Source organism: Capricornis sumatraensis, chromosome 16 (genome assembly GCF_032405125.1).
Source record: "Capricornis sumatraensis isolate serow.1 chromosome 16, serow.2, whole genome shotgun sequence".
Lineage (NCBI taxonomy): Eukaryota > Metazoa > Chordata > Mammalia > Artiodactyla > Bovidae > Capricornis > Capricornis sumatraensis.
The window spans coordinates 83,507,033-83,532,500 of NC_091084.1; the positions used below are offsets into that span (position 1 = coordinate 83,507,033).

At 56.6% G+C, this 25,468-nt stretch overlaps 2 protein-coding genes across 2 annotated transcripts in view; both read left to right on the forward strand.

Annotated features, from left to right (window-relative positions):
* The window catches only part of LOC138092322 (beta-galactosidase-1-like protein 3), a 47,100-nt gene extending 29,149 nt beyond the window's left edge, over positions 1–17,951 (forward strand). Inside the window, 12 exon segments of the mRNA XM_068988099.1 lie at positions 373–453; positions 1,007–1,113; positions 2,000–2,140; positions 2,429–2,500; positions 2,916–2,994; positions 3,393–3,480; positions 4,469–4,576; positions 5,993–6,125; positions 6,232–6,290; positions 11,755–11,825; positions 11,885–12,254; positions 17,714–17,951. Of these exon segments, the coding sequence (XP_068844200.1) occupies positions 373–453; positions 1,007–1,113; positions 2,000–2,140; positions 2,429–2,500; positions 2,916–2,994; positions 3,393–3,480; positions 4,469–4,576; positions 5,993–6,125; positions 6,232–6,290; positions 11,755–11,825; positions 11,885–12,254; positions 17,714–17,951 (1,547 nt within the window).
* Positions 17,952–18,075: 124 nt separating this feature from the next.
* LOC138092323 (beta-galactosidase-1-like protein 2) overlaps positions 18,076–25,468 on the forward strand; it is a 44,841-nt gene continuing 37,448 nt past the window's right edge. The window contains exon 1 of the mRNA XM_068988100.1: positions 18,076–18,158. Within this exon, the coding sequence (XP_068844201.1) occupies positions 18,076–18,158 (83 nt within the window). The remainder of the gene's footprint in view (positions 18,159–25,468) is intronic.

Below are 25,468 nucleotides of genomic sequence, written 5' to 3' on the forward strand. Positions count from 1 at the left end.
AGGAAGTCGGCTCCCATCTCCTTCAGGGGCCCCGGCCCAGCGAAGGCAGCCAGTCGGGGGCCCTGCCCAGCGAAGGCAGCTGGTGGGGGGTGCCCAGCCCAGAGAAGGCGGCCGGTAGGGGGGCCCAGCCCAGAGCAGGCGGCCGGTGGGGGCGGCCCAGCCCAGAGAAGGTGGCTGGTGGGGGGCGCCCAGCCCAGAGAAGACGACTGGTCGGGGCCCCTGTCTGGCAAAGGCGGCCGGTGGAGGGGGCCCAGCCCAGAGAAGGAGGCCAGTCGGGTCCCCTGTCCAGCGAAGGCGGCCGGTCGGGGGCCCTGCCCAGAGAGGGCAGCCAGTCGGGGGCCCTGCCCAGCGAAGGCGGCCGGTGTCTTGCAGACTACGACGCAGTGCTGACGGAAGCTGGGGATTACACCGCCAAGTACTTCATGTTCCGGAGCCTCTTTGAATCCATCCTGGGTACTCAGCTGCCACTTTGTCGGGGGACTGGCTGTCCTCGGGAAGTTGTGGGAGGGGGTAGGAGAGGGAAGGGTTCCCTGTGGGCAGAAACTTAAAAGGCACTTGTGAGGGCAGGGGCTGCCTTCGTTCAAACCCTGGTTTTCCCACCCGAGAGCCGTGTTGTTTTTAAGCCCTTTAAGTGACAGCGTCTTCTCTAAATGTGAAGAGAGTGGTGCTTGTCCGCTAGAAGTTGGGACGACTGTTGACACAGCTCTGTGCATGGAGACGCCCTCATGAACTTCTGAGAGCCATGCTGTGAACTCTATCTGTGGAGACCACGTTAGGGGGACGCCTCCCACGTGCGAGGGAGCCAGGCAGGGGCAGCATCAGACAGAGACCTCCTGCTCTGAGCTCCCTGGGGATCTGATCTCCCAGCATCTCATGGCTCGAGGAACCCCACTGGGCTGGGGCCCCCCCATCTCCCATGGCCCCAGGGTGCGCTTTCGAGATCCCGGGGAGGGCGGGGCGGTGTGGGGAAGGAGGGGCTGCTTCCCTCTGCCCATTTCCTTTGCAGTCAGGCCCCTGCCCCCTGTTCCGAGTCCCACTCCCAAGGTGGTGTACCCCTCCTTGAAGCTATCTCACTACCTGCCGCTGTGGGAGGCCCTGCCTTACCTGCAGAGGGTGAGCGCCCTGGGCTCTGGGGACTGAGGGTTGCTGCTGGGGCCACGGGGGCTGGGGCCGGGCCGAGGCCACAGAGCAGGGAGGCCTTCGGGGCTTTCTGTGGAAGCAGGGACATGCTTCTACGTTTTGTCCACGTTTGGCACCAGTGGACAGAGTGAGGGTGCCTCCTGGGAAGACCCTGAATGGGTGTGAACTGAAGAGTGGGGGGCCTGGGGGGTAATGGGACTGCGGAGACCCGTGCAGCTGGGCTCTGCGTTCTCTCCAGCACCGCCTCGTTCAACGGCGGGGCCCCCCTGCTCCCCTCAAGACTAGGGTCCGTGTCCCCGCAGAAGAGGAGGAGAGCCTTGCTTGGAAGATGCCAGCTCTTTTATTTGTATTAATTTGCTTTGTGAGCATTGCTTTGGCCGTGCCAGGTCTTACTCGCGGCTCTTTGTGTTACTCACCGTGCGGGGGATCTTTAGCTGTTGTATGTGGGAGCTAGTTCCCTGACCAGAGGCTGAAGCCAGGCCCCCCACACGAGGAGCACAGCGTCTGAGCCCCTGGAGCTCCAGGGGCGGCCCTGGGAGGCGTTCCCACTTGAGCTCACAGGGTTTCACCTGTGCTGAGCCTCCTGCCACCAGTGAGCCATGCCTCGCACGCTGCGGATGCGAAGCTCCCTGGCAGTCGAGCTGGGACACGGTCGTTGATGCTGCTGGTTCTCAGGATTAGAATGGGGGCCCCTCTGCCCAACCCCAGACTCCCAGTCCTTGGACACTAGGGCACAGGCGTCGTCACACGGCGTCTCATCAAAGGGCTCTCGGGGACCGTTAGGAGGCGTAGCCAAGCTTGCCCAGGGTCTTAGCGAGAAGGGCCTGGTTCTCACCCTGGCTCCCTGCCCACCTCTCAGCCAGTCACCTCTAACGTTCCGATTAACATGGAGAACCTGCCCACCAACAACGGCAATGGCCAGTCCTTTGGGTTCGTGCTTTATGAGATGACCGTCTGCTCCCGGGGCCGGCTCCATGCCAACGCACAAGACGAGGCTCAGGTGGGGCTGGGTGTCTGGCTGCAGGCAGGGCATCAGCCAAGCTCTGCCCTGGGGGCTGCCGTGGACCCCTTTGCTGTTTGCTATGCTTTTAAGCACCTCTGTGTGTGAGGCTTGATTGGGGTGGAAAAGGCCCGCTTACCTGTCGCGTTGTAGGTCTACTGGGGCCTCCGCTTCTGGCCACCCACGGACAGCAGGCTGGTGGCTCCCTCCCTGGGGACCGCCCCAAGCCCGATCTGCCCCCTCCCTCTGGGTGGGCCTGTCCGTCCGATGCCAGCTCTTCTTTCGCAGGTGTTTTTGAATGAGACGAGTTTAGGGATTCTTACCGATGCTCATCGGGACATAGACATCCCTCCAATCACAGTACGTAACTCGGAAGTCACGCTGCTGCCCTAACCGTAACCCTCCAGCAGCAGACCCTCCCGCCTCCCCATCTGCCGTGGGGCGATGGGCCCGTCAGGGTCCTGGCAGAAGGGCTAGGGCTGCGAGCCTACATGCATGCCCCTGGCCCTGATGTGCCCTGGGCTTCAGCTCCTGCACTTGGGTGAGGGTGGACGCTTCCTGCCAAGCCCCTGGCTGGCGCTCTCACACTGCTGCTGAGCCCCAGGCCTCTGTGAGGGCGGGCCAGGCAGGACCCTTGGAGCGGAGCACTCGGGGTCCTTGGGGGCCCTCGGCTTCTCCCCTTCGCTTGTCTTCCCTCTGGGACTCTGAGAAGACTGGGCTCCAGAGGAAAGCCTTCCGTGGCCGTGTATCCAATGAGCTGGTCTGTCCCAACCAGGAATGTCAGCTTCTAAGGATCCTGGTGGAGAATCAAGGTCGAGTCAGTTTTTCATGGAAAATTCAAAACCAGCGGAAAGGTGGGCTCTGGTGACAGCCGTGTCCTCCCTGCCTCATGGCTTGGACCCAAAGGTTGAGGGTGGGGTGGGAGGAAAGTCTGAGCCCCAGGAGAGGCTGCCTCTGGGTGTGGGGAACCGCGGCGCCCGTCCCCGCCCTCCGACCTATCGACTCCCACTGCCAGGTGGGGGCATCCTGGCTGTCTGCAGCGGGACCCTGCCCCTCTGGGGAACTCCAGGGGAAGTTCAGGGCCTGGGTGGGAAGCTTTCCCGGTGGCTTGGAGATCCTCAGTCACGCAGGTCAGACCAGTCCGTGCCCCGCCGGGGCGAGCCCCGGTCACTGATGACTCCGGACTGTGAGTCTGGGCTTGGACACCGGAGAGTGTCCCCACCATCTTACCTCTGCTGTCTCCCCCCTGCAGGATTGATCGGACCTGTTACTCTGGGTAAAATTCCTCTGGACTGGTTCACCATCTATTCTCTGGAACTGAAAATGCGATTCTTCAAGAAGTACCTTCCTTCTAACCCTAAGCCTAACCCTGGCCCTGACCCTGACCCTGACCTTAAACCCTAACTCTTAACCCTAACCCTAACCTTGACCCTGACCCTAGCCCTGACCCTGGCCCTGACTCTGACCCTAAACCGGACTCTGACCCTGACCCAGGCCTTGACCTTAAACCCTAACCTTGACCCTAACCCTGGCCCTAACCCCAACCCTGACCCTGACCCTGACCCTAACCCTAACCCTAACCCTGACCCTGACCTTAAACCCTAACCTTGACCCTGACCCTGGCCCTGACCCTGGCCCTGACCCTGACCTTGACCCTAACCCTAACCCTAACCCTGACTCTGACCCTGACCCTGGCTCTCGGTCTGGCCCAACCTTGGAGACCAGGGAGCTCGAGGTCTCCAACTCCTCCCTTTGCAGATGAGGGGCCAAGATTCATGGCCCCAGAGTGAGGTGCTCAGGGTTATCGAGGATCCTGGTTCCAGCAGAGCCCCTAACACAGAACCCATGTCCTGTGGGAGAGGCCCGGGGTCAGCATGTTCTGTGAGGGGTCCAGGAGTCAGCCCGTCCTGTGGGGGAGGTCAGGGGTCAGCATTTCCTGTGGGGGGGGGCTCGGGTGAGCCCATGTGTGGCGGAGGTCATGGGAAGGTCAGGGGTCAGCCCGTCCTGTGGGGGTCTGGGGTCAGCCCATCCTGTGGGGAGCTCAGGGGTCAGCATGTCCTGTGGGGGGGCCAGGGGTCAGCCTGTCTTGTGTGGGAGGTCAGGGGTCAGCCCGTCCTATGGGGGGGCCAGGATTAAGCCCGTCCTGTGGGGAGGTCAGGGCTCAGCCCGTCCTGTAGGATACCCAGGGTCAGCCCATCCTGCAGGGGAGGTCAGGGGTCAGCCCGTCCTGTGGGGAGGTCAGGGGTCAGCCTGTCCTGTGGGGGCCTGGGGTCAGTGTGGGCCTTGGCACTGGGAAAGGCTTTCCTGCCCCTCATGTGTGGCCCCCAGGCTCCGCTCTGCACCCTGGAGGCCTCTCGGGGGCCCCTCCTCGAGCCCTGCCTTCTACCTGGGCACGCTGACAGCTGGCTCCTCTCCACAGGACACCTTCCTCCAGCTGCCTGTAAGTGGTGCCCCTCCACGCACGCCTGTCCTTGCAGAATCTGGAAGGGAGGCCCCCGCGTTCTTTCCCTTCCTCACTTCAACCCAGGTTTCTAGCAGATTTCAGCCCTCCTAATGTTTTGTTGTTTAAGAAAGCATATGTCAAAGCACAGTGGAAAAGTTCAAGCAATAATAATGCGTAGACAGCAAAGGGTGTGGTCTCTCCCCACCCATCCCCAACTCCCCTCTACTCCCCAGAATTGGGCGCAGCCAATGGTTTCACGCGTGGCTTCATGAGTAGCTGTGCCTGGACACCCACATGTCACCTTTTTACACTAAGGTTGCTCCATGAAGTGTGTTCTCCAGCTTCCCTCCTTTCCTAGGATGTTATTTTCTACCTAATATATCTCCTGTCTGTGAATACCTGCATGATGCACAAAATACGCATGTACAGAGCAACAAATTATCACAGCAGCGACACCATAAAATCACGACGGAGACAGACGCTGGAGCACTGCCAACTCGCCTCCCAGTGTGCCCCCCCCCACACACAGGGCCCCGTGCAGAGCAGACTAGCTAGTGAGGCTCCCGGACACCCAGTGTTTCCAGATGAGACCTGGGTGTGTGTGAGGCACGAAAGCTCCGCTCCACTTCTCGCCTCCCCTTCCAGGGTGAGCCGGCACCTCTCGTTCCCACTGTTTCCCTGTCTTCCCCCGGGTGTTGGTCCTCGAATCACCCTCGTGTCGCAGGCAGATGCTTAAAGCCACATAGATTTTATGGTTCTCGTCAACAGTGGCAGTCACCCGTAGTCCCTCGTCCTTCTTTCTGGAAGGAGAAGCCCTGCTGTTTGAAAACAGCACCGCCTGTCACAGGTCGGAGTCTCAGGCTGCCCCCCAGGAGCCTCGGGCTGTGCCCCTTGGACTCCCCTCCGTGCTCCATGCACGGGAGCCTCAGGCTGCCCCCAGGGTGGTAGGGGCTCTGTGCCCCCTGGACTCCCCTCCGTGCTCCATGCCCGGGAGCCTTGGGCTCTGCCCCCCGGGTGGACTCCCCTCCACGCTCCATGCCCGGGAGCCTCGCCTGTGCCCCCTGGACCCCTCTCTGTGCTCCATGCCCGGGAGCCTCAGGCTGCCCCCGGGGTGGTAGGGGCTCTGTGCCCCCTGGACTCCCCTCCATGCTCCATGCCCGGGAGCCTCGGGCTCTGTCCCCCGGGTGGACTCCCCTCCACGCTCCGTGCCCGGGAGCCTTGCCTGTGCCCCCTGGATCCCCTTCCACGCTCCATGCCTGGGAGCCTCGCCTGTGCCCCCTGGCCCCCTCCATGCCTGGGAGCCTCGGGCTCTGCCTCCTGGGTGGACCCCCCTCCGCGCTCCACGCCCAGGAGCCTCGCCTACGGCTCACTGCAGGGGCCGCGCAGGGACGCTGTTCCTGGGTTTGCAGCCTGCTTCCCTTGCATGGCTGGAATCATGGGTGTGTGTTCATCAATGGACGTAACCTTGGGCGCTACTGGAATATTGGGCCTCAGGAAGCGCTTTACCTGCCTGGCTCCTGGCTCCAGCCTGGCGCCAATGAGGTGGGTGGCCCCAGCCTCCCTTTATGGCTCAGACTTGCCCTCACCCCGGCCTGCTCACCCTGCATGGGGCTCACCCTTGCTTCCGCCGCCCTGCCTGTCCTTCCAGATTGTCCTGTTCGAGAAGGAGAAGAGAGGCTCAGGTGTCTTCAGCACAGACGTCCTCAGGTGGGCAGGGCCGGGTCCCAACAGCCTTCTGCACTGCCTGAGTCCATCCCCAGGCACACTTTCAGGCCAGAGATTAGATCCAGAATATCACAGAGCATTGCCTACAGTAGCAGCAATTGAAAATGCCCCAAAAGTCAACAGCGAAATCACTATGTTTATTACAGTAATTTCACGTGATGCTGATTTCAGCCTTTAAAAAGTCTCCAAAATCTTCAGCAATGGATTTGCCAGTTAGATGCTCAGCCTTCGGCATGCTTTAGTCTCTGCTCTAAAGTGCTTTTGGGGCAGATACAAATAAACGCATTTTATTTCTGCTCTCCATACTCAGCTGGGAGAAAGGGAACTGTCTTTGGCTGAAGAAAGAGTGAAGAGAGCGCGTTGTATGTTCTTTCTGCAGACTCCTGGTATATGTGTGTGTGTGTGTGCGTGTGTGTGCGTGTGTGCATTTGTGCATGTGTGCATGCGTGCATTTGTGTATATGTGTGTGTGTCCATGTGCACATGCATTTGTGAATGTGTGTGCTTGTGTGTGCATGTGTGTGCATGTGCATTTGTGTGTTGCGTGTGTGTGCATGTGCATGTGTGCGCATGTGCATTTGTGTGTGCATATGCGTGTGTGTGCATGTGTGTGCATTTGTGCGTGTGTGTGCGTGTGCATGTGTGTATTTGTGTGTGTAATTGTGTGTACGTGCATGTGTGTGCATGCATTTGTGAATGTGTGTATTTGTGTGCACGTGCATGTGTGTGCATTTGTGTGTGTGTGCATGTGCGCGTGAGTGCATGTGTGTGTGCATGTGTGTGCATGTGTGTATTTGTGTGCACGTGCATGTGTGTGCGTGCATTTGTGAATGTGTGTATATTTGTGTGTAATTGTGTGCGTGTGCATGTGTGTGTGCATTTGTGAATGTGTGTGCATTTGTGAATGTGTATTTGTGTGTGTGCATGTGCATGTGTGCATGTGTGCATTTGTGTGTGCATGTGTGTATTTGTGTGCACGTGCATGTGTGTGCATTTGTGAATGTGTGTGTATTTGTGTAATTGTGTGCATGTGCATGTGTGTGCGTGCGTGCATTTGTGTGTGTGCATGTGTGTGCATGTGTGTATTTGTGTGTGTAATTGTGTGTACGTGCATGTGTGTGCGTGCATTTGTGAATGTGTGTGTGTGCGCGTGTGTGTGCATTTGTGAATGTGCATGTATTTGTGTGTGTGTGTGTGCATGTGTGTGTGTAATTGTGTGTGCATGTGTGTGTGCGTGCATTTGTGAATGTGTGTCTGTGTGTGTGTGCATGTGTGCATGTGCATGTGTGGGTGCTTGCATTTGTGTATGTGCGTGTGCATGTGTGCATGTGCATGTGTGTGTATTTGTGTATTTGTGTGCACGTGCATGTGTGTGTGCGTGCATTTGGGAATGTGTGTGTGTATTTGTGTGTGTGTGCGTGTGTGTGTGTGTAGTTGCAGGGGTGCAGGGGCAGTGAGAGATGTCTTCAGGCTTTTCCCTCCAGTCTCTGTGTCTCGCCGGTGGTCTGCTGGGTCATCCAGTCAGAGAAGGAACAACAGTGTGATTGTTGGTTGTGACACGCGTGTGACAACAGGGCCTGGCATGGAGCATCTGTCTTATGACTCCTGAGCCGTCTGTGTGCAGTCAAAGCTCTTACTGGTTGAGGACAGACTGGTGATGGGAGCCCCATGGTCGTGAATACTGCAACCAGCTCTCTCAAATGGCAGCCCTGGGAGGCAGTCGCTTACAGCCCTCCCTCCACGTCTGAGGGGACTGATTCCAGGCCCCCCGATGGTGCTCAAGCCCCTTACAAAACACGGTGAGCAGACCATCTGCGTATGACCCACACACATCCTTCCCTGTACCGCACTTTAAATCCTGTCTAGCTTACCTATAATTCCTAATGCAATGTAAATGCTAAGTAAATAGTTACTGGCCCGTGGTAAATTTAACTTTTGCTCTTGGGAATTTTCTGGAATTGTTTTCCCGAGTAGGTTTCGATTCTCGGTTGGCTGAACCATGGATGTGTTACCTGTGGATGTGGAGGACCAACTGTGCTTATAATCAAAATACAGCACCTGGCTTGAACGCAAAGCAGCGCACCAAAACCCGACATCACTTCGTTATGCTATGTAGAGGCTTCAAGAAGTTTAGCAAGCAGTCTGGTGTCCAGAGGGCAGAAGGAGCCATCCTGTTTGGCAGGAGGACAAAGTGAGACTGTTTTCTACTCCACTGTTGGGAATGGCTGGCTCGACGAAGGAGAATTCTGCCATGAACCACACAGCTCCTCCAAAGGACCTTATTCTCTGGGGCTTTAGACTCAAACCCATGGAGTCTGTGGAGAAACCCAGAAATCAGAACCATCAGACCGCAAGAAAGCATACCTCAGATATGCCCAGACAGGAAGCTAAGGCTCGAGGAGATGTGTCTTTCTCTGGATGACTGTTGTGTCTTTGGTTTGCTCCTCTTCTGCTTTCCTATCCCTGCTCTAATTATTTTCTGTTGTTTTAAATTGTGTATCTAAATGAGGTGATGGAGGTTTACTAAACTTACTGTGATCATCATTTCATGACCTATGTGAGTCAGATCATTGAGGTGCACACCTCGAATGCATGCCATGCTGATGTCGACTCTGTCTCAGTAAAACTGGGAGGAAGATGTAAGGGCCCATTTCCTTCCAGAACCCCAGCGGTGCCGGAATGGAGGCAGATGTCTCATCCACCAGTGTGTTCTCAGCATCCAACACAGAGCGCCAGCTCAGCAAGGCGTCAGGAGCAGTCTAACCACGTCTCCCAGGCGTAAAGGACGTGAAGCGTTTCAGGGGAGGGATGCAAGTGAGGGTCACTCCGTCTTGGTGCTTTCTGAGAATCGCGAATAACCTGTTACGTGCCTGCCATGTCAGGACAGCTAGCCCCTCAAGCCGTGTTCCTTCTGCAGCAGGCTCAGGCAACGAACCCATTCGCCGTTTGCTCGTCCTCCTCTGATGCTACTGTTATCTGCAGAGTGTGGTGGAAAAGCTCTAATGGCACCAAAATAAGAAGCATAGTTACATTCATTATTGTCTAACACACTGTTGAACTTCAAGAGAACTTTTTGTACAGACATCTGAGATACAAAGTGTATATTTTGTAACATCGCTGGCTAGTATGTAGCAAAATATAAACTCGGGGAAAAGGTTTCCTGTGTTTATCTTTTGTTTCGTAGAAGGAACCTGGCCTCTGAGAGTCACAATCTGGGCAGGTGTAAAGGTCCCTCGGCAGTTGAAAACCGACTGGGAAGAAACTCAAAGATCCGGCCAGTGAGTGCTAAGGCGAATCAACCCTGAGCGATCACTGGAAGGACTGACGCTGAAGCTGAAACTCCAGGCCTTTGGCCACCTGATACGGAGAACTGACCCATTGGAAAAGACCCTGATGCTGGGAAAGATTGAGGGCAGGAGGAGAAGGGGATGACAGAGGATGAGATGGTTGGATGGCATCACTGACACAATGGACATGGGCTTGGGTGGACTCTGGGAGTTGGTGACGGACAGGGAGGCCTGGCGTGCTGCGGTTCATGGGGTCGCAGAGAGTCGGACACGACTGAGCGCCTGAACAACAAGGACAAAGCTCAAAGCTGTAAGAAACTAAAGGACCGCAAGAACCGTGTGCTTCTGAGGCTGGTCCAGTGGGAGGAGATGTGCCTGCTGCTTGCTTACCACTTGCGTCTCCCCGTGTTTATTTTTTCTGGATCAAAGACTCCTGATAGAGGCACCTGCACGTCATCCAGGAGCTCGTCCCCCTCATCGAAGTTCCTCCCAACTTTATTCAGAATGGCAAGAATTCCAACGAAGAGCTTGCCTCCCAAGACACATGGCTAAAATGAAATTAAATACTAAAATCCAGTTTTTGAAAAGCTTGTTGTGTAATGTTAGGAACAGTGAACACAAACAATTCAACCATGATTAAAAACTGTGATTAAAACAATCTTTAGAAATATACCTAATTCTTACCAATATCTTAAAATTTTAAATTTTATGAATATCTAATATCTATATAATTTATATTTAAAATTATCTTTTAGATATATCTTTCATATATCTCTTGGTTCAAAAGGATTTCATAGTCTTCCCACACTTACAAAGCTGCTGTACTCTTAACATTCCTGTTAGCTGCCAGCTTATTTCCTAATGTGCTTAAGTATATGAAAAGGGAAAGCAAAGTTGCTCAGTCGTGTCTGACTCTTTGTGACCCCATGGACTGTAACCTACGAGGTTCCTCCATCCATGGAGTTTTCCAGGCAAGAGTACTGTAGTGGGTTGCCATTTCCTTCTCCAGGGGATCTTCCTGACCCAGGGAAGGCACCCGGGTCTCCTGCATTGCAAGCAGATGGTTTTACCCTCTGAGCCACAGTCCAGGAGGATGAAAGTGTATGAAAGCTCCTAATGATTGTTTTTGTAGATGATATTGATAGTTTCATAGCAGTCTTTAACCACGCTTTATTTTACTTCAACTCAGTGCAGTTTTAATGTTTCGCTTTGCGGCCTCTCCCACACACACGCGCGCCTACGTTTGAAAGCGAATGTTCGGATACTCAGGACAGGCTCCGAGGGCGCGGCTGGTGCTCACTCGCGCTGACAGCTCACACGGCTCGTATCTGCAGTCGCTGAGTCACCAGGCAGGCGTGCTGCCGTGCGTGGCCCTGTCTGCTCACCCCGGAGCCCGCTTCCACGGCCCAGCCTGCCCACGACCCCCCAGGATGTGGCGGACGAGATGCCCCGCGTCCGTTCTGCTTCGCTGCCTTCCGTCTCTTTGATCACGATCCCATGTCCGTGTCCAGCACTGTGATTCCATCTCCCGCCCAAGATGGAGATGAGGACTGGGCAGTGTCCTCGGCTCAGGGCTGCGAGCCGCAGCCGCTTTCCCGTTTCTCTCTCCCTCTTGCCAGCAGATACCCTGGAAGGAGGCTTGTCTGCGTCCCCCCGAGGCCCCTTTTCCTCCCTAGCCCGTTCCGCTGCCCCAGCCCCTCCACACGCCCCTGCATCACAGTGGCCAGAGTCCTCGGTGGACCAAACCCTCTGCGGCCCAAACCAGCCGGGCCGAGCTGGGCTTCTGGGCCTCTGGACAGGCTGACCCTCCCAGTCTCCTCCATCCCAGGGATGGCAACCCCAGTTCCTCCTCTTTCTCAGGCCCAGCGTGACGGAGTCATTCTCGAATCCTCCTCATTTTTCTTGCCCCACAGACGACCCAGGGATCAGAGTCCGCCCCATGCCAGGCAGCCGCTTGTCTTAGCACACAGACGCCTGCAGTAGCCTCCGGTCGGTCCCCTTTCTTGGATTGCCGCCCACTCCTGGCATCCAGATGACCTTTGGAAACACAGTGGACGCCACGCCCAGAGCCTGCCCTGGCTCCCTGACTGCCTGAGTCAGAGCTCTGCTCTGGAAGGCCTGCCTGTCGGCGTCCTGGTTCCCCTGGCCTCCTCCCTGCAGGCCTGGACCCCTGGGCACTGCCCCCCGGGGCCCTCTCTGCTTGGCCGGCCACACCTCAGCCCCGTACGCAGGTGACCACTCAGGGCTTTGCTCGGCGATGCCCTCTTGGTGAGGTCTCCTCTGTACGTAGCACCCCCGACGCCCGCTTCTCTCGTCCGCTTCCTTCATGCTGTGGAATTCACTGCCTTGGAGCCAGGCTGGGACACGGGCGTTTTGTGGTGTTTGTGCCTGGACCAGCATCTGGACCGACAGATACAAAGCAACTGTGGGTACAGGACGAAACGTGACCGCGAGTGGTTGGAGCAAATCATCCCCGAGACACAGAAAGGCCACAATCCAGCTGCTGCTTCCGAGGTGCCGGGCGCGAAAGTGGGGTCCCTGGACACAGCACCGCCGAGGGGGGAGCGCCTGCTCCCCACGCCCAGGCCCACCCTGGACCAGCCCCCCAGGGAGCCGCCCCCTGTTCCTGCTCTGGCTCCCCGAGCTGCAGCAGGGGCCCGGTGGGCTCCCCCGACCCCTCCTCTGGCCTCTGGCCCATTCCCGCGGATTAAAGAGCCCAGGGTTGGTGCCGCCTTGAACACACGGGACTGATTTGTTTGTGCGTTTTTGCTGTTCTGCTTCCTCAGCCGGGCAGAGGAAGAGAGAGGGGCCACTGAAGCCTCCCTGGCACCCGAAACCGTGCTCCGCACACAGCGAACCCAAACGCTGTTGATCCCGTCTGGACGAACGGACGCTGTTGAGCCAGACCTTGCTTTTCAGTCGCCCAGAGGCTGAGCTGCAAAGTGGCCTTTGGGAACCGCCCAGGCCAGCACTGGAGCCGGTGCAGCCCCGGCAAACACACAGGCCCCCAGCGCCCCGGATGTGCCTTTCTGGGTAGGCCTTGACTGACCGTCCCGACTTGGACCCATTTTCCTTTCTCGCTTTCCAAAGATAAGGATTTTCTTCTTCTTCTTCTTCTTCTTCTTTTTTTTTTTTACTTATTTTTTAATCGCAGGCTTATTGCTTTACAGAATTGTGCTGGTTTCTGCCAAACAGCAGCATGAATCAGCCACAGGTATATACGTGCGCCTCACGGACAGCGGTTTTCTGCGTTCTTTTCGTCCAGGGCTGAGATGACGCTCACTTATCCCAGGAGTCCCCCGCGCTCCCCACGCTCACAGTTTCTTGGCTCCAGACTCTGGCAGCTTGACAGGGAAACTGGGCTCCTCGTCCTCTCCTCGCTTCTCGTCCACCCCTGTCTCCGCTGGGGGCAGCGGGAGAGTCCTGGGAGGGGAGGAGGGTAGCAGGACCCCGTTCTTCAAGGAACACTTGCTCTGTTCTGTTCTCTGCACACCCAGCATGGGGAAGTTGGCCTGTGCAGGTTACCGTTGCGGGTATTAGGTACGATCTGCCCGCACGCCACTGTTTACAGCCCCATTGGCTGGGTCACTGAACTGTAGCCTCCCTGCCCAGTGATGTGAGAATTTCATGCTCTGCTCAGGGTCAAGAGCAATCAAGCGTTCTGCAAAGGAGTATGTTGAAGGCACCTCTTGCTACTCTTTTAAAAACCCGAAGTCTTGGCTCCTCAGCAAACACGTCTGGAGTAGCAGCATCTCCGCAGTACAGTCCTGGTACCACTAAATCCTGATGGAGTACATGTGTTCTTAATCCAGGAGTAGGGCGTGTCTACAGGCCTGTAGTTCTCAGCAGGTTAAGGGGGAAGGATTTCTTCTGTAGCACTGAGTTGTTCACATTTTCTCCCAGAAATAAAAACAAAGGACACAGGGCTGGGCTAAGGATTTCATGGTTTTTATAGCCCATGTTGACAAGTTTAATATCTGGAAAAAAAAAAAAAGGAGAATCTGGTGCTGTTTAAATAGCTTAAGGATACCCTGGTGTTTAGTGGACTGTGCTATTTTTTCATTTATTACTTTTGCAATAATTTGTTAGCTCACTTAAACAATATATTTGTTTATTTGGCTTGGCCAAATTTTAGTTGCTGCTTGTGGGATCTAGCTCCGCAACCAGGGATCAGACCTGGGCCCCTTTTACTGAGAGCATGGATTTCTCGCCACTGGACCAGCAGGGAAGTCCCAAGGACTGCGCTATTTGCTGCTCAGCAGCATCACCAGGAACCAGGGCAGGTGAGGGTGTGTGTCTGGGACACACCTGCACAGGCGGAAAGGGGCCTCCCCTGTGACACCTTCCCCGTGTGTCTTGAGGGCCGTCTCTCATTCCAATTATACCAACACGCTTTTATCAGTCTTAACACCTTTCGGGCAATTTTATGTCTTAAAAACAGTGGATAGAAGATACTGGCTTTGGGGAGTGCGCTCAGGGGGCGGGACTGCGCCCTGGAGACTCAAGGTGGCTCCGGCCCTGGGTCAGCCCCAGCCACCCACCCCCTCCCCACTGCACCAGGTCTTCGGCTTTCTGTGTGTTCGCTCCTCTCTGCCTCTCCTGGGTTTAACTTTCTCTAGCTGACAAATATTTGCTTAATGCTGGAAAAAAAAACCCTTCAAAGTAAACGCGGCTTGTCTTTGTTCCAGAAGGGAAGCCTTGCTGTGTTCCTAGCAGCTCTTAACGTCCAGAGTGTGCAAGGGCAGCACACAGCTTCAGAACATGCGGTGGTGTGCATGCGCCTACGTGTGTGTTTTCTGGAAACTCTGATGCTGAGAAAAACATCAGCCTCTCTAGACACATTTCATATTTTCTTTCAGTAAACTCTGAATTTTGTTCTTGGGATGAGTGGGGTTTGTGATTGCTAGAAAGCATAAATTTGCCCAAATATCATACAACTTCCTTTCTGACATAATTCTGTGCCAAAATAAGACTTTTATTCATCTTTTCCTAAAATGTAAGGTTTATCTGGACTTTTTTAAAATTAAAAAATTGAAAGTGGTAGGAGTGAGGACCAGAACAAGACTTGTGCACCCAAAGGTGGAGGATATTCTGGTTGGCCCCTCGCACCCGTCCTCCTGCGATTCAAACGTGTGACAGACACATCTGTCTAAAGAGAATCTACAGGGTCGTAGCTTCTCACACGATCAGTTCAGCTGCTCAGTCTTGTCCGACTCTGTGACCCCATGAACTGCAGCACTCCGGGCCTCCCTGTCCATCACCAATTCCCAGAGTTCACTCAAACTCATGTCCATCGAGTCGGTGATGCCATCCAACCATCTCATCCTCTGTCATCCCCTTCTCCTCCCACTTTCAATCTTTCCCAGCATCAGGGTCTTTTCCAATGAGTCAGTTCTTCACATCAGGGGCCCAAAGTATTGGAGTTTCAGCTTCAGCATCAGTCCTTCCAACGAATATTCAGGACTGATTTCCTTTAGGATGGACTGGTTGGATCTCCTTGCATGCAGGTCAAGGGACTCTCAAGAGTCTTCTCCAACACCACAGTTCAAAGCATCAATTCTTCGGTGCTCAGCTTTCTTTATAGTCCAACTCTCACATCCATACATGACTACTAGAAAAACCATAGCCTTGACTAGACAGACCTTTGTTAGCAAAGTAATGTCTCTGCTTTTTAATATGCTGTCTAAGTTGGTCATAACTTTCCTTCCAAGGAGTAAGTGTCTTTAATTTCATGGCTGCAATCACCATCTGCAGTGATTTTGGAGCCCTAAAAAATAAAGTCAGCCACTGTTTCCACTGTTTCCCCATCTATTTGCCATGAAGTGGTAGGACCAGATGTCATGATCTTAGTTTTCTGAATGTTGAGCTTTAAGCCAACTTTTTCACTCTCCTCTTTCACTTTCATCAAGAGGCTCTTTAGTTCTTCACTTTCTGCCATTAGGGCGGTGTCATCTGCGTATCTGAGGTTATTGATATTTCTCCCGGCAATCTTGATTCCAGCTTGTGCTTCCTCCAGCTCAGCGTTTCTTATGATATACTCTGCTAAGCTAAGCTAAGTCACTTCAGTCGTGTCCGACTCTGTGCGACCCCATAGACGGCAGCCCACCAGGCTCCGCCGTCCCTGGGATTCTCCAGGCAAGAACACTGGAGTGGGTTGCCATTTCCTTCTCCATGAAAATATTCCATAAATGAATTTCAGTAACTCTTAAACATTCCACAAAATTTCCTAAGAACCTGTGAGAGTATAATACCTGGCAATCCTCTCTAAAACAGAAATTCACCTATCTGCTACATTACTGCTGATGATCTGAAATGTACATGGTCTCTAAAAAATAACAGTACTGAATAAAACTGAAAGGATCATCCAAGTTCCTACATAATACCAATGTATTTATCCAGGATTACTGAATAAATCATAGCAATTTGGTATCATTTTCAGAAAAAAAAAATCTCAGAACTTACAAGCATGTGGCATTTCACACTGTACCAGCTGAGTAACAGTAAATGAAGGTATAACCACTACAACTTCTGTGTAAATAAGCAGGGTGACAATACACAGCCGTGACGTGCTCCTTTTCCTATTTGGAACCAGTCTGTTGTTCCATGTCCAGTTCTAACTGTTGCTTCCTGACCTGCATACAGATTTCTCAAGAGGCAGGTCAGGTGGTCTGGTATTCCCATCTCATTCAGAATTTTCCACAGTTTATTGTGATCCACACAGTCAAAGGCTTTGGCATAGTCAGTAAAGCAGAAATAGATGTTTTTCTGGAACTCTCTTGTTTTGTTGATGATCCAGCAGAAAGTGAAAGAGAAGAATGAAAAAGTTGGCTTAAAACTCAACATTTAGGAAACAAATATCATGGCATCTGGTCCCATCTCTTCATGGCAAATAGATGGGGAAACAATGGAAACAGTGAGAGACTTTATTTTGGGGGGCTCCAAAATCATTGCAGATGGTGACTGCAGCCATGAAATTAAAAGATATTTCAATTAAAGAAATTAAAATTAAAGAAATTAAATAAAAGACAATTAAATTAAATAAATTAAAAGAAATTAAAATTGCTCCTTGGAAGAAACCTAGACAGCATATTAAAAAGCAGAGACATTACTCTGCCAACAAAGGTCTGTCTAGTCAAGGCTATGGTTTTTCTAGTAGTCATGTATGGATGTGAGAGTTGGACTATAAAGAAAGCTGAGCGCCGAAGAATTGGTGCTTTGAACTGTGGTGTTGGAAAAGACTCTTGAGAGTCCCTTGACCTGCATGCAAGGAGATCCAACCAGTCCATCCTAAAGGAAATCAGTCCTGAATATTCGTTGGAAGGACTGATGCTGAAGCTGAAACTCCAATACTTTGGGCCCCTGATGTGAAGAACTGACTCATTAGAAAAGACCCTGATGCTGGGAAAGATTGAAAGTGGGAGGAGAAGGGGACGACAGAGGATGAGAGGTTGGATGGCATCACCGACTCGATGGACATGAGTCTGAGTGAACTCTGGGAGTTGGTGATGGACAGGGAGGCCCGGAGTGCTGAGTGCTGCGGTTCACGGGGTCACACGACTGAGGGGCTGAATTTTCACTTTCAAGAGGCTCTTTAGTTCTTCTTTGTTTTCTGCCTTAAGGGTGGTGTCATCTGCATATCTGAGGTTATTGATATTTGTCCCTGCAATCTTGATTCCAGCTTGTGCTTCCTCCAGCCCAGCATTTCGCATGATGTGCTCTGCATATGAGTTAAATAAGCAGGGGTACAATATGCAGCCGTGACGTACGCCTTTCCCAGTTTGGGCTTCCCTGGTGGCTCAGCTGGTGAAGAATCCGCCTGCAACGCAGGAGACCTGGGTTCAGTCCCTGGGCTGGGAAGGTCCCCTGGAGAAGGGAGCGGCTACTCACTCCAGTATTCTTGCTTGGAGAATTCCATGGACTGTATTGTCCACGGGGTCACAAAGAGTCGGACACGACTGAGCGACTTTCACTTTCACACGTTAAGTCACTATTTAAAAAACTTTTCTCTTCAGCATTTGAACTGCTTTAAAATACTGCTTCGGCTCTGGAAGCGCCTTTCGCACCTGCTCGCCCGTTCACCGCGCCGGGGGTGACTTTACCCGCGTGTTCAAGTGTGCAGGGCTGCGCAGCGCGCCCAGGCGGTGAGCTCCCGTCTGCACATCTCCAGCCGCAAAGTGTCTCTGCCACTGAGGGCGCCTCTCAGGGCCAGGCCCCCGGGAAGGGACGGGGCCCGGGGCGCCGGGGCCGAGGACCGGAAACCGCCCGACGCCCCCGCCGCTCCGCGAGGCCCGCCCCTCCCCCGAGGCCGCGCGGTGGGGCGGGGCCTCGGGGGCGGGGCCTCAGGCTGCAGCCAGTGAGCACCGGCGGGCCGCGAGCGCGGCGGCTTGTTGCCCCGGCGACCGGCGCGCGGCCCCGCCCCCGCCGAGCCTCCGGGTCGGGTTCGGACTCCCGCGCCGGTGGGTCAGGCGCAGCGGACGCGCGATGCCCAAGTGGGGTGCGCGGCGGAGGCCCGGCCTCCTGCTCGGCGCGCTGCTGCTGATCGTGTGCCTCCCGGTGCTCCGCAGGTGAGCTGACGCCGCGTCCCGCGCACCTGCGCCCGAGCCCGGCCCGGAGCCCCCGAGGGCCGTCCCCACGGGGCGGCCTCCCGGCCCCGTCCGACCGGAGCGCCGGCGCCCGGCCCCTCTGCGCCCCCGGCACCCAGGCGCTGCACTCCCGGCCCCGGCGTCTGCGCCCAGCCGGGGCTCCCCACCCTCCTGCGCAGGGGGTCCGCGTAGAACTGGCCATCAGACCCCTCTCCGAGGTGCCCAGCGTGCGCGCCCCGAGTCCTCCTGCCGAGCCCCAGGTCCCCTGCTTTTCTCCGAGGTTCCCACATTTCCTGCCAAGCCAGCTGCGAGGCTTCTCTGTTCGGCTGAGGTCAGAGCTCCAGCTCCGTACGGTCCGTTTGCCCGGCCCAGCGCGGTCCCCAGGTGTCTGTCCCGCGGGCCCTCCAAGCTCCTTGGTCTGGGTGGGATGGGTCTTCCGCTCGCCCACCAGCACCAGCTCAGCCCTCCCCACTCCCGTTTCCCTTACAACGCGTTACCCGGGGGTGCGATTGGGGATAGGATGCTTCACCCACCACCTGTGCGCGCGCCTGAGCCTACAATTTTCCTACGGACTCTGGTTATAGGATTTTACAGCTGTGACCCTATCTCTCAGGTCGATGCCTGGAGCTTTCCATATTCAAAGCGTCCGGGGTGTGGGAAGTCAGGCAGGGGAGCTGGTGCTGAGCCTGAAGGCTGAGCCGTGGACCCACAGCAGTCTCGCCACCCTCGTCTGTTGCTTCTTTCCGTGTCCTCGTCACTTTGCTGGGCTTCCTCTGGGAAACAGCGATGTTCGGGAGGGAGAGAACTCTTTCCCTTTGCGTCTTTCCAAGTCTGAGGTGCCACCTTTGTTTCGGAGACAACGAGGGTGTCAGGATTGTTTGGAAGAAGGAAATGCTTTTCTGGGGCTTGGAAAACTTCAAGGCGTCTCATTTCCCCGGCTGCTCCCAAGACTTTCCATCCTGTTTGTGATCTCTCCCCTTCCTCTGAGGACTGGTCCTGGCCGTTGGAGGCTCAGGGCTGACGCAAACCCCAGAGCGATCCCTCCAGGCAGAGGCGGCAGGAACCTCCAGCACACACCCAGGCACCCAGGAGACCACACCCCAGGGAGAAAGGCCCGCCGCGCGGGAGGGGCACGTGCTTGGATGCTGGAGGTCAGAGAGGCAGCGGCCCTCGTGGGGGGCCCAGACAGGTCACGGGGACGGGGGTGGCTGTGAGGGGTTTGACTGAGATGGGCCAGTCAGTGCCCCTGACAGTTCCCAGGAGGAGGTGCGAGAAGGGGGCAGGTGCTTGTTGAGGTCTGGAGGGAGAGGAGGTAAAGAAGCTGGGCTCTCGCGGGCCAGGGAACATGTGCCCACCTGGTGGCAGGAAGGGTAGGGTCCGTGGAGCAGCTGGGGCGAAGGGCGGCGGCTCCTGCCCTGGCAGTGGTGTGGCGCGCTTAGCAAGGACCCGGCTTTCCTGCTGCGCCTTCTTTCTCGGCGGCGGGACAGAGGCCGGAGAAGCTCAGGGTGGGTCAGGGCTGCCTCTTAGGTCCTCTGGAACACTTGTCTCCTGGCATCTCCTGGGCTGTGTCTTGCGGGTACCTTCCGCCTAGGTCCGTCCGTCCCACTTGGGCTGGACACCGAGACCTGCGTCTGGAGGCCAGAGCCAGCTCCCTCCCCTGCCTGACGCCACGGTGGCCAGGCCGTCAGCCGAGTGGGGCCTCTCCCCGCTGTTGTTGGGAACGTGGGCGCGGCCCCCAAAGCAGAGGTCACGCGGGGACGGGCAGCAGAGCGGGGAGCTCCAGGTCAGAGGTGGGCGTGGTGGGGGCTGCTTGGCTGCAGCCTTTTTTTTCCCCAGGTCAGAGACGGGCGTGGTGGGGGGCCTGCTTGGCTGCAGCCTTTTTTATCCTCAGGTTGGAGGCGGGTGTGGTGGTGGGGGGCCTGCTTGGCTGCAGCCTTTTTTTTTTTCCCCATAAACTTTTACCTGGATTGGCTCATGGTCAGTCACTGCTGTTTGCTGACATCGTATCCAAGAAATAAGAGGACCGAGATGACCTTTAAGGAAGATTTCAACCTTTGGTTTTTCAGCTTGAACGTTGGTCTTAAGCCAGTCACCTTGATGGCAGTATAATCGCCATGTAAGCAGGTGCGCGTGTGGCAGGCATGTCTGCTGGGTTCTCACACATGCGCCATCCATGGAGCGGCTGCTGCAGCTCCGACAGAGCGGGTGTCCGCCAGCCCTGGAAGCTCACTGGGGCCCCTGCACTCCGTGCTCGCATCTCCCCAAGAACGCTCATATGTTGCGTTTGGCCTCAGACACTAGCTGGCACCCTCTCAAGCTTACAGAGTGTAACCCTCTGCCTTGGCTGACTTTCTCCACTTGGTGTGTTACTTGGGGTCCAGGGTGTGCGTGCTGGGTGAACCTTGGCTCCAAACCATCCCGTCTCCACAGCACAAGAATGCTTGCCTGGTATGACGAAGGTGTGGTTCCCGTTCAGGGCTTTCCCTCAGCGTCTACGCCTCACTGAGCAGCCCCCCGGGAGCTCTGCGTCTCTCTAAGCTAGAGGTCAGCTGCAGAGTCGGCAGGGCCAGACCCACGGCGGGCTGCCTGCATCGCCTCCCGAGGGAGGTCATCTTCGCTGCTCCCTGCCCTGCCGGGGTCTGGGTTCTCGAAGCTCGCTCCTCCCCTGGGAGAGAGAGGAGAAGGACCTCTCGGGAGCCCCAGGGACACTGGTCGCAGCCTCAGAACCAGGCCGCTCTCTTTGGTCCCCTCCTCTGAGGGCTGAGTGCTGGACCGTGTCCTTCTGGACATCTGTGAGGTCACGGGTTTTATGGGCTTCGTCTGTTCTGGACACTGCGCTCCGTGGGGCCTGAGTCATTGCCGTTGGAACCCTCCAGCTCTCGTGTTCTGGCAGCGAAGCTCTCAGCCTGTGGGAGTGTCACCCCTGACACACGTGGGGAGGGGTGCCAGGTGTCAGAGACCCTGTGCCGGAGGAGAGGGTGGGTGCTGAGAGTCTGTGATCGGGGGACCGGGATCTCAGCAGGTGTGTGGACGCTGAGGGTCTGTGATCGGGGGACCAAAGTCCCAGCAGGTGTGTGGACACTGAGGGTCTGTGATCAGGGGACTGGAGTCTCAGCAGGTGTGTGGACGCTGAGGGTCTGTGATCGGGGGACCGGGGTCTCAGCAGGTGTGTGGACGCTGAGGGTCTGTGATCAGGGGACTGGGGTCTCAGCAAGTGTGTGGACGCTGAGGGTCTGTGATCGGGGGACCAAAGTCCCAGCAGGTGTGTGGACGCTGAGGGTCTGTGATCGGGGGACTGGAGTCTCAGCAGGTGTGTGGACGCTGAGGGTCTGTGATCGGGGGACCGGGGTCTCAGCAGGTGTGTGGACGCTGAGGGTCTGTGATCAGCGGACGGGAGTCTCAGCAGGTGTGTGGATGCTGAGGGTCTGTGATCGGAAGACCGGGGTCTCAGCAGGTGTGTGGACGCTGAGGGTCTGTGATCAGCGGACTGGAGTCTCAGCAGGTGTGTGGACGCTGAGGGTCTGTGATCGGAAGACCGGGGTCTCAGCAGGTGTGTGGATGCTGAGGGTCTGTGATCGGAAGACCGGGGTCTCAGCAGGTGTGTGGATGCTGAGGGTCTGTGATCGGGGGACTGGGGTCTCAGCAGGTGTGTGGACGCTGAGGGTCTGTGATCGGGGGACTGGGGTCTCAGCAGGTGTGTGGACGCTGAGGGTCTGTGATCGGGGGACCGGGGTCTCAGCAGGTGTGTGGACGCTGAGGGTCTGTGATCAGGGGACTGGAGTCTCAGCAGGTGTGTGGACGCTGAGGGTCTGTGATCGGGGGACTGGAGTCTCAGCAGGTGTGTGGACGCTGAGGGTCTGTGATCAGGGGACTGGAGTCTCAGCAGGTGTGTGGATGCTGAGGGTCTGTGATCGGGGGACTGGGGTCTCAGCAGGTGTGTGGACGCTGAGGGTCTGTGATCAGGGGACTGGGGTGCCCCAGAGATCAGGCCTGAGGCTTCTGGACCCTTGGCCCCCCAAATATCAGGACTCTGGCCGAGGAGTGCTCTCCTCTTGGAAGGAGCTGGGGAGGTAAACACGCTTCTTCCCACGACGCGACCCCAGGCCTGTTGTGTGGCCTGGAATGCTCTTCTGGTGAAGCAGCAGGAGATGCCGGGGCTCAGAGACCCTGTCGGGACATGTGGGGCCTGAGGGCACCAGGCCCCCGTCCAGCCCCCAGCAGCAGGGGCTTGTTGCCTGCTCGCCAGTCACTTTTTTTTTTTTTCCGCCACTCACTTTTATGTTTGCTTAAATCGATTGGTCTGGCTGTCAAAGGCCATGTTGAGAGTCCCCCTCGTGTGATGGCTCTCCTGGACAAAAGGGCAGTGGATTCTTGGAGTCTCGTGGTGAGAGAGTGGGCGCTTCCTGACGGGGTCCGTGGGAGACCCTTGGTTAGTGCCCCTGCTCCCGCCCCTGCCTCCCACGACAGCTGGTGGGACTGTTCCTCTCGGGAGTACCTTGTGTTGTTCTTAAAAGGTTACTCTGTGACTAGGTCATCTAGGAAGAAGGATGAAGTCTTCAAATAAAGTAAAGGGGAAAATGAGGTCCCTGGGCTCCCATCTCCCTGCCCAGAGGCAGCCCCCATCACAGCGACGCTCAGGGGTGTCCTGTGTGTACAGAGACAGCTGTAGGCGGCACTGTCTATCCAGTTGTTTAAACTGCCCCCTCCTGAAAGACATCCACAGCTGCAAACTAGGCTGCAGTGAACATCTGTTGGAGATATTTCTGTACTAGAATCTCTGACTATATGAGGCGCTCATTTTAAGTCTTGATCGACATTTACAGTAAGTAAATAGCAGATTCGCTTTCTGTTGGATCAGCCCGAGCTCTGTGGTCTGAGGGGCAAATTGGGCGGATCTGTGTGTCGAGTCCGTGTCCTCTTAACCCAGCTCTCGTCTGTCTCAGGAGGTAAGTCCCATGGGGTGGAGTTTGAAAGCAGTTTGCACTTGTTCGGTGCAATCCTTTTCTTCTGACTCCTCGAGTCTCTGAGATCAGACTCCTGTCGTGGGGGCACCGGACGTTCGCTCACAGAGCTTTCCCTTCTTGGCCCTTCCTCTGCTGATGCTGCAGTGGGAACGTTCCCCGCGTGAGAGCACGCTGCCCCGTGGCGTCCAATCACTCCGTGATGCCGAGTGTGCTCAAATCTGAGTGAGGAGTGTAACTGCACGACGGGGTCTTGGGGTCTCCTCAAGCAGATGCTCGTTTACATACGAACTCCTGTGGGCCTTAGACAGGGCTGCCGGCCTGGCCTGCGGGGCCTGGGTGCTCAGCCACCCCCTGCCCACCCGGTCCTTCCCATGGGGATGGGCAGGGGTGCCAGGAGCGGTGGGCACAGGCCTGCGGATGCTGCCCGATGGACGGAAGGCCCAGGCCTCTGCAAACAGTCAACGCCCCTCCCAGCAAAGCAGGAGCCAAGGCCTGGCACACACGGTCAAGGAGCGCGTCCACGAGGCCGGGCCAGACCTGGGGCAGAGCTGCAGCTCTGGGGCTCACGGGTCGATGCAGGAGCCGCTCTTCCAGGGTGGGGTGTCAGAGGCGCTGGCCAGGAACGGGGAGTGGGTGGATCCCTCCCCAGGCCCCCAGCCCCCCCTGACTGAGGGAGGCGTGCACAGAGCTGAAGCCTGCTGAGACCCCAAGGCCCCAGGTGGGCGGTTCTGGAGACGGGGTGGCTGATGAAGCTGGGGCTCTGGAGCGTGTGGCCACATCCGTCTTCAGAGTGATGAGGAGAAGCATGCATTTCAGTCCCGAGGGTGAGGTGTCTTCATCATGTCCGTCTGGGTGACAGATTCAGGCAGGGCCGCGTGGACTGGCGGTGCGCATTCACGGCCAGCATCTGTAGAGAGAAGCCCCGGACGCAGACTCAGCAGAGCCTGGCTGAGTGGGCACCGCTGTGTGTTGTGTGAGGAGGAGGACTCCCTCCCACCGGGACAGCCCGGACTCCCGCTCTGCGGCTGGGAGGGCGGTTCCCGCAGGCTCCCAGCTCACGTGCAGCTTGTCCGCTTGTCAGCCCGACACAGGGTGAGCCTCCCTGGCCCTGCCGGCTGCAGGCCCCAGTACTGACCGTGGCGTCTCTTCTAAGCCTGGGCCTGGGGCGCCGGCCCGTCCAGGTCTGGATGTGCTTACGGAGGAGAGAGGGCGAGGAGGTGGCCGTGCCCGCCCCGCTCAGCCCCAGGCTGGTGCAGTGTCCGTCCCACCCACGGGGACCCACTCAGCCTCTGTTGGGATGTTTCAGACCGATCCCCACCGCCTCGTTCAAGGAGGTGGTGGGATCAGCCATCTCCCTCTCTGAGAGCCGGGAGCACTTCGGGGCTCATCTCTCAGGAGGAGCTGGTCGGGCAGGCACCGCACACCTGTCCGTTTCCCCAACGCCTCCGCTTGGCCGGCACGTGTGACCATATTCAGGGACGGGTAGCCTGCGCCCCATCTCAGGCCCTCGAGCTGCAGCGAGGCAAGGCTCAGGCAGGCCCCTGCCCCAGCCCACCCCACCTCAAGGAGGCCTGCCAGGGGTCCTGACGCCGTGTCCTCTGCCAGGAGCCCCTCTGTAGCCATCAGTCAAGGCCCAGGCCAGCCGCCAGGTCATTCCAGGACCAAAAGCCTGCTCGTCCTACGACAGAGAGGTGACCGGAATTCAGGAGAGAGTGTGGGTCATCAGCGTGCGGCCCTGGTGGTCCGGTGACTGAGACTCTGCCCTCAGTGCAGGGGCCCAGGTTCTAGCCCTGGTCAGGGAACTGGATCGTGCTTGTGGCAACTGAATGTTCTGCGTGCCAGGTTAAAAACTGAAGATCCCATGTGCCACTGCAAAGCCCCAGAGCAGCCAAGTAAATGCATCTCTTTTAAGTTTCATCAGGAATGAGCTGCGCATGGGGAAGCGGCAGGAGGCAGGGGCTCCCTGGGGCTGGTGGGCTCCGAGCTCACAGGCCTCCGTCAGAAGGCCCTGCACAGGCCCTGGAGCCTTGCTCGGTCGTGGCTTGTCAGCCGCGCGGCCAGAGGTGGTTATCAGCGTCACAAGCAGCAGCGCTGATGATCATTGTCTGAATTAATAACTGTTTACATTGCTGTTTACGGGGTTCTGGCACGCATCGCCTCGTTCTCTCACAGTGAGTTCCGCGGAGAAACCCAGCGTTCATCACCCTGGTTTTCCTGGTGCAGCCATCCCCATTATTAGCGTATTGAGGGCTCGTTAGTGACCTACCAGAAGGTCCTCAAAGCGGCTAGCTCTCCAGTGTCTGGCCTTCGATCGCAGCTGCGGCTTTG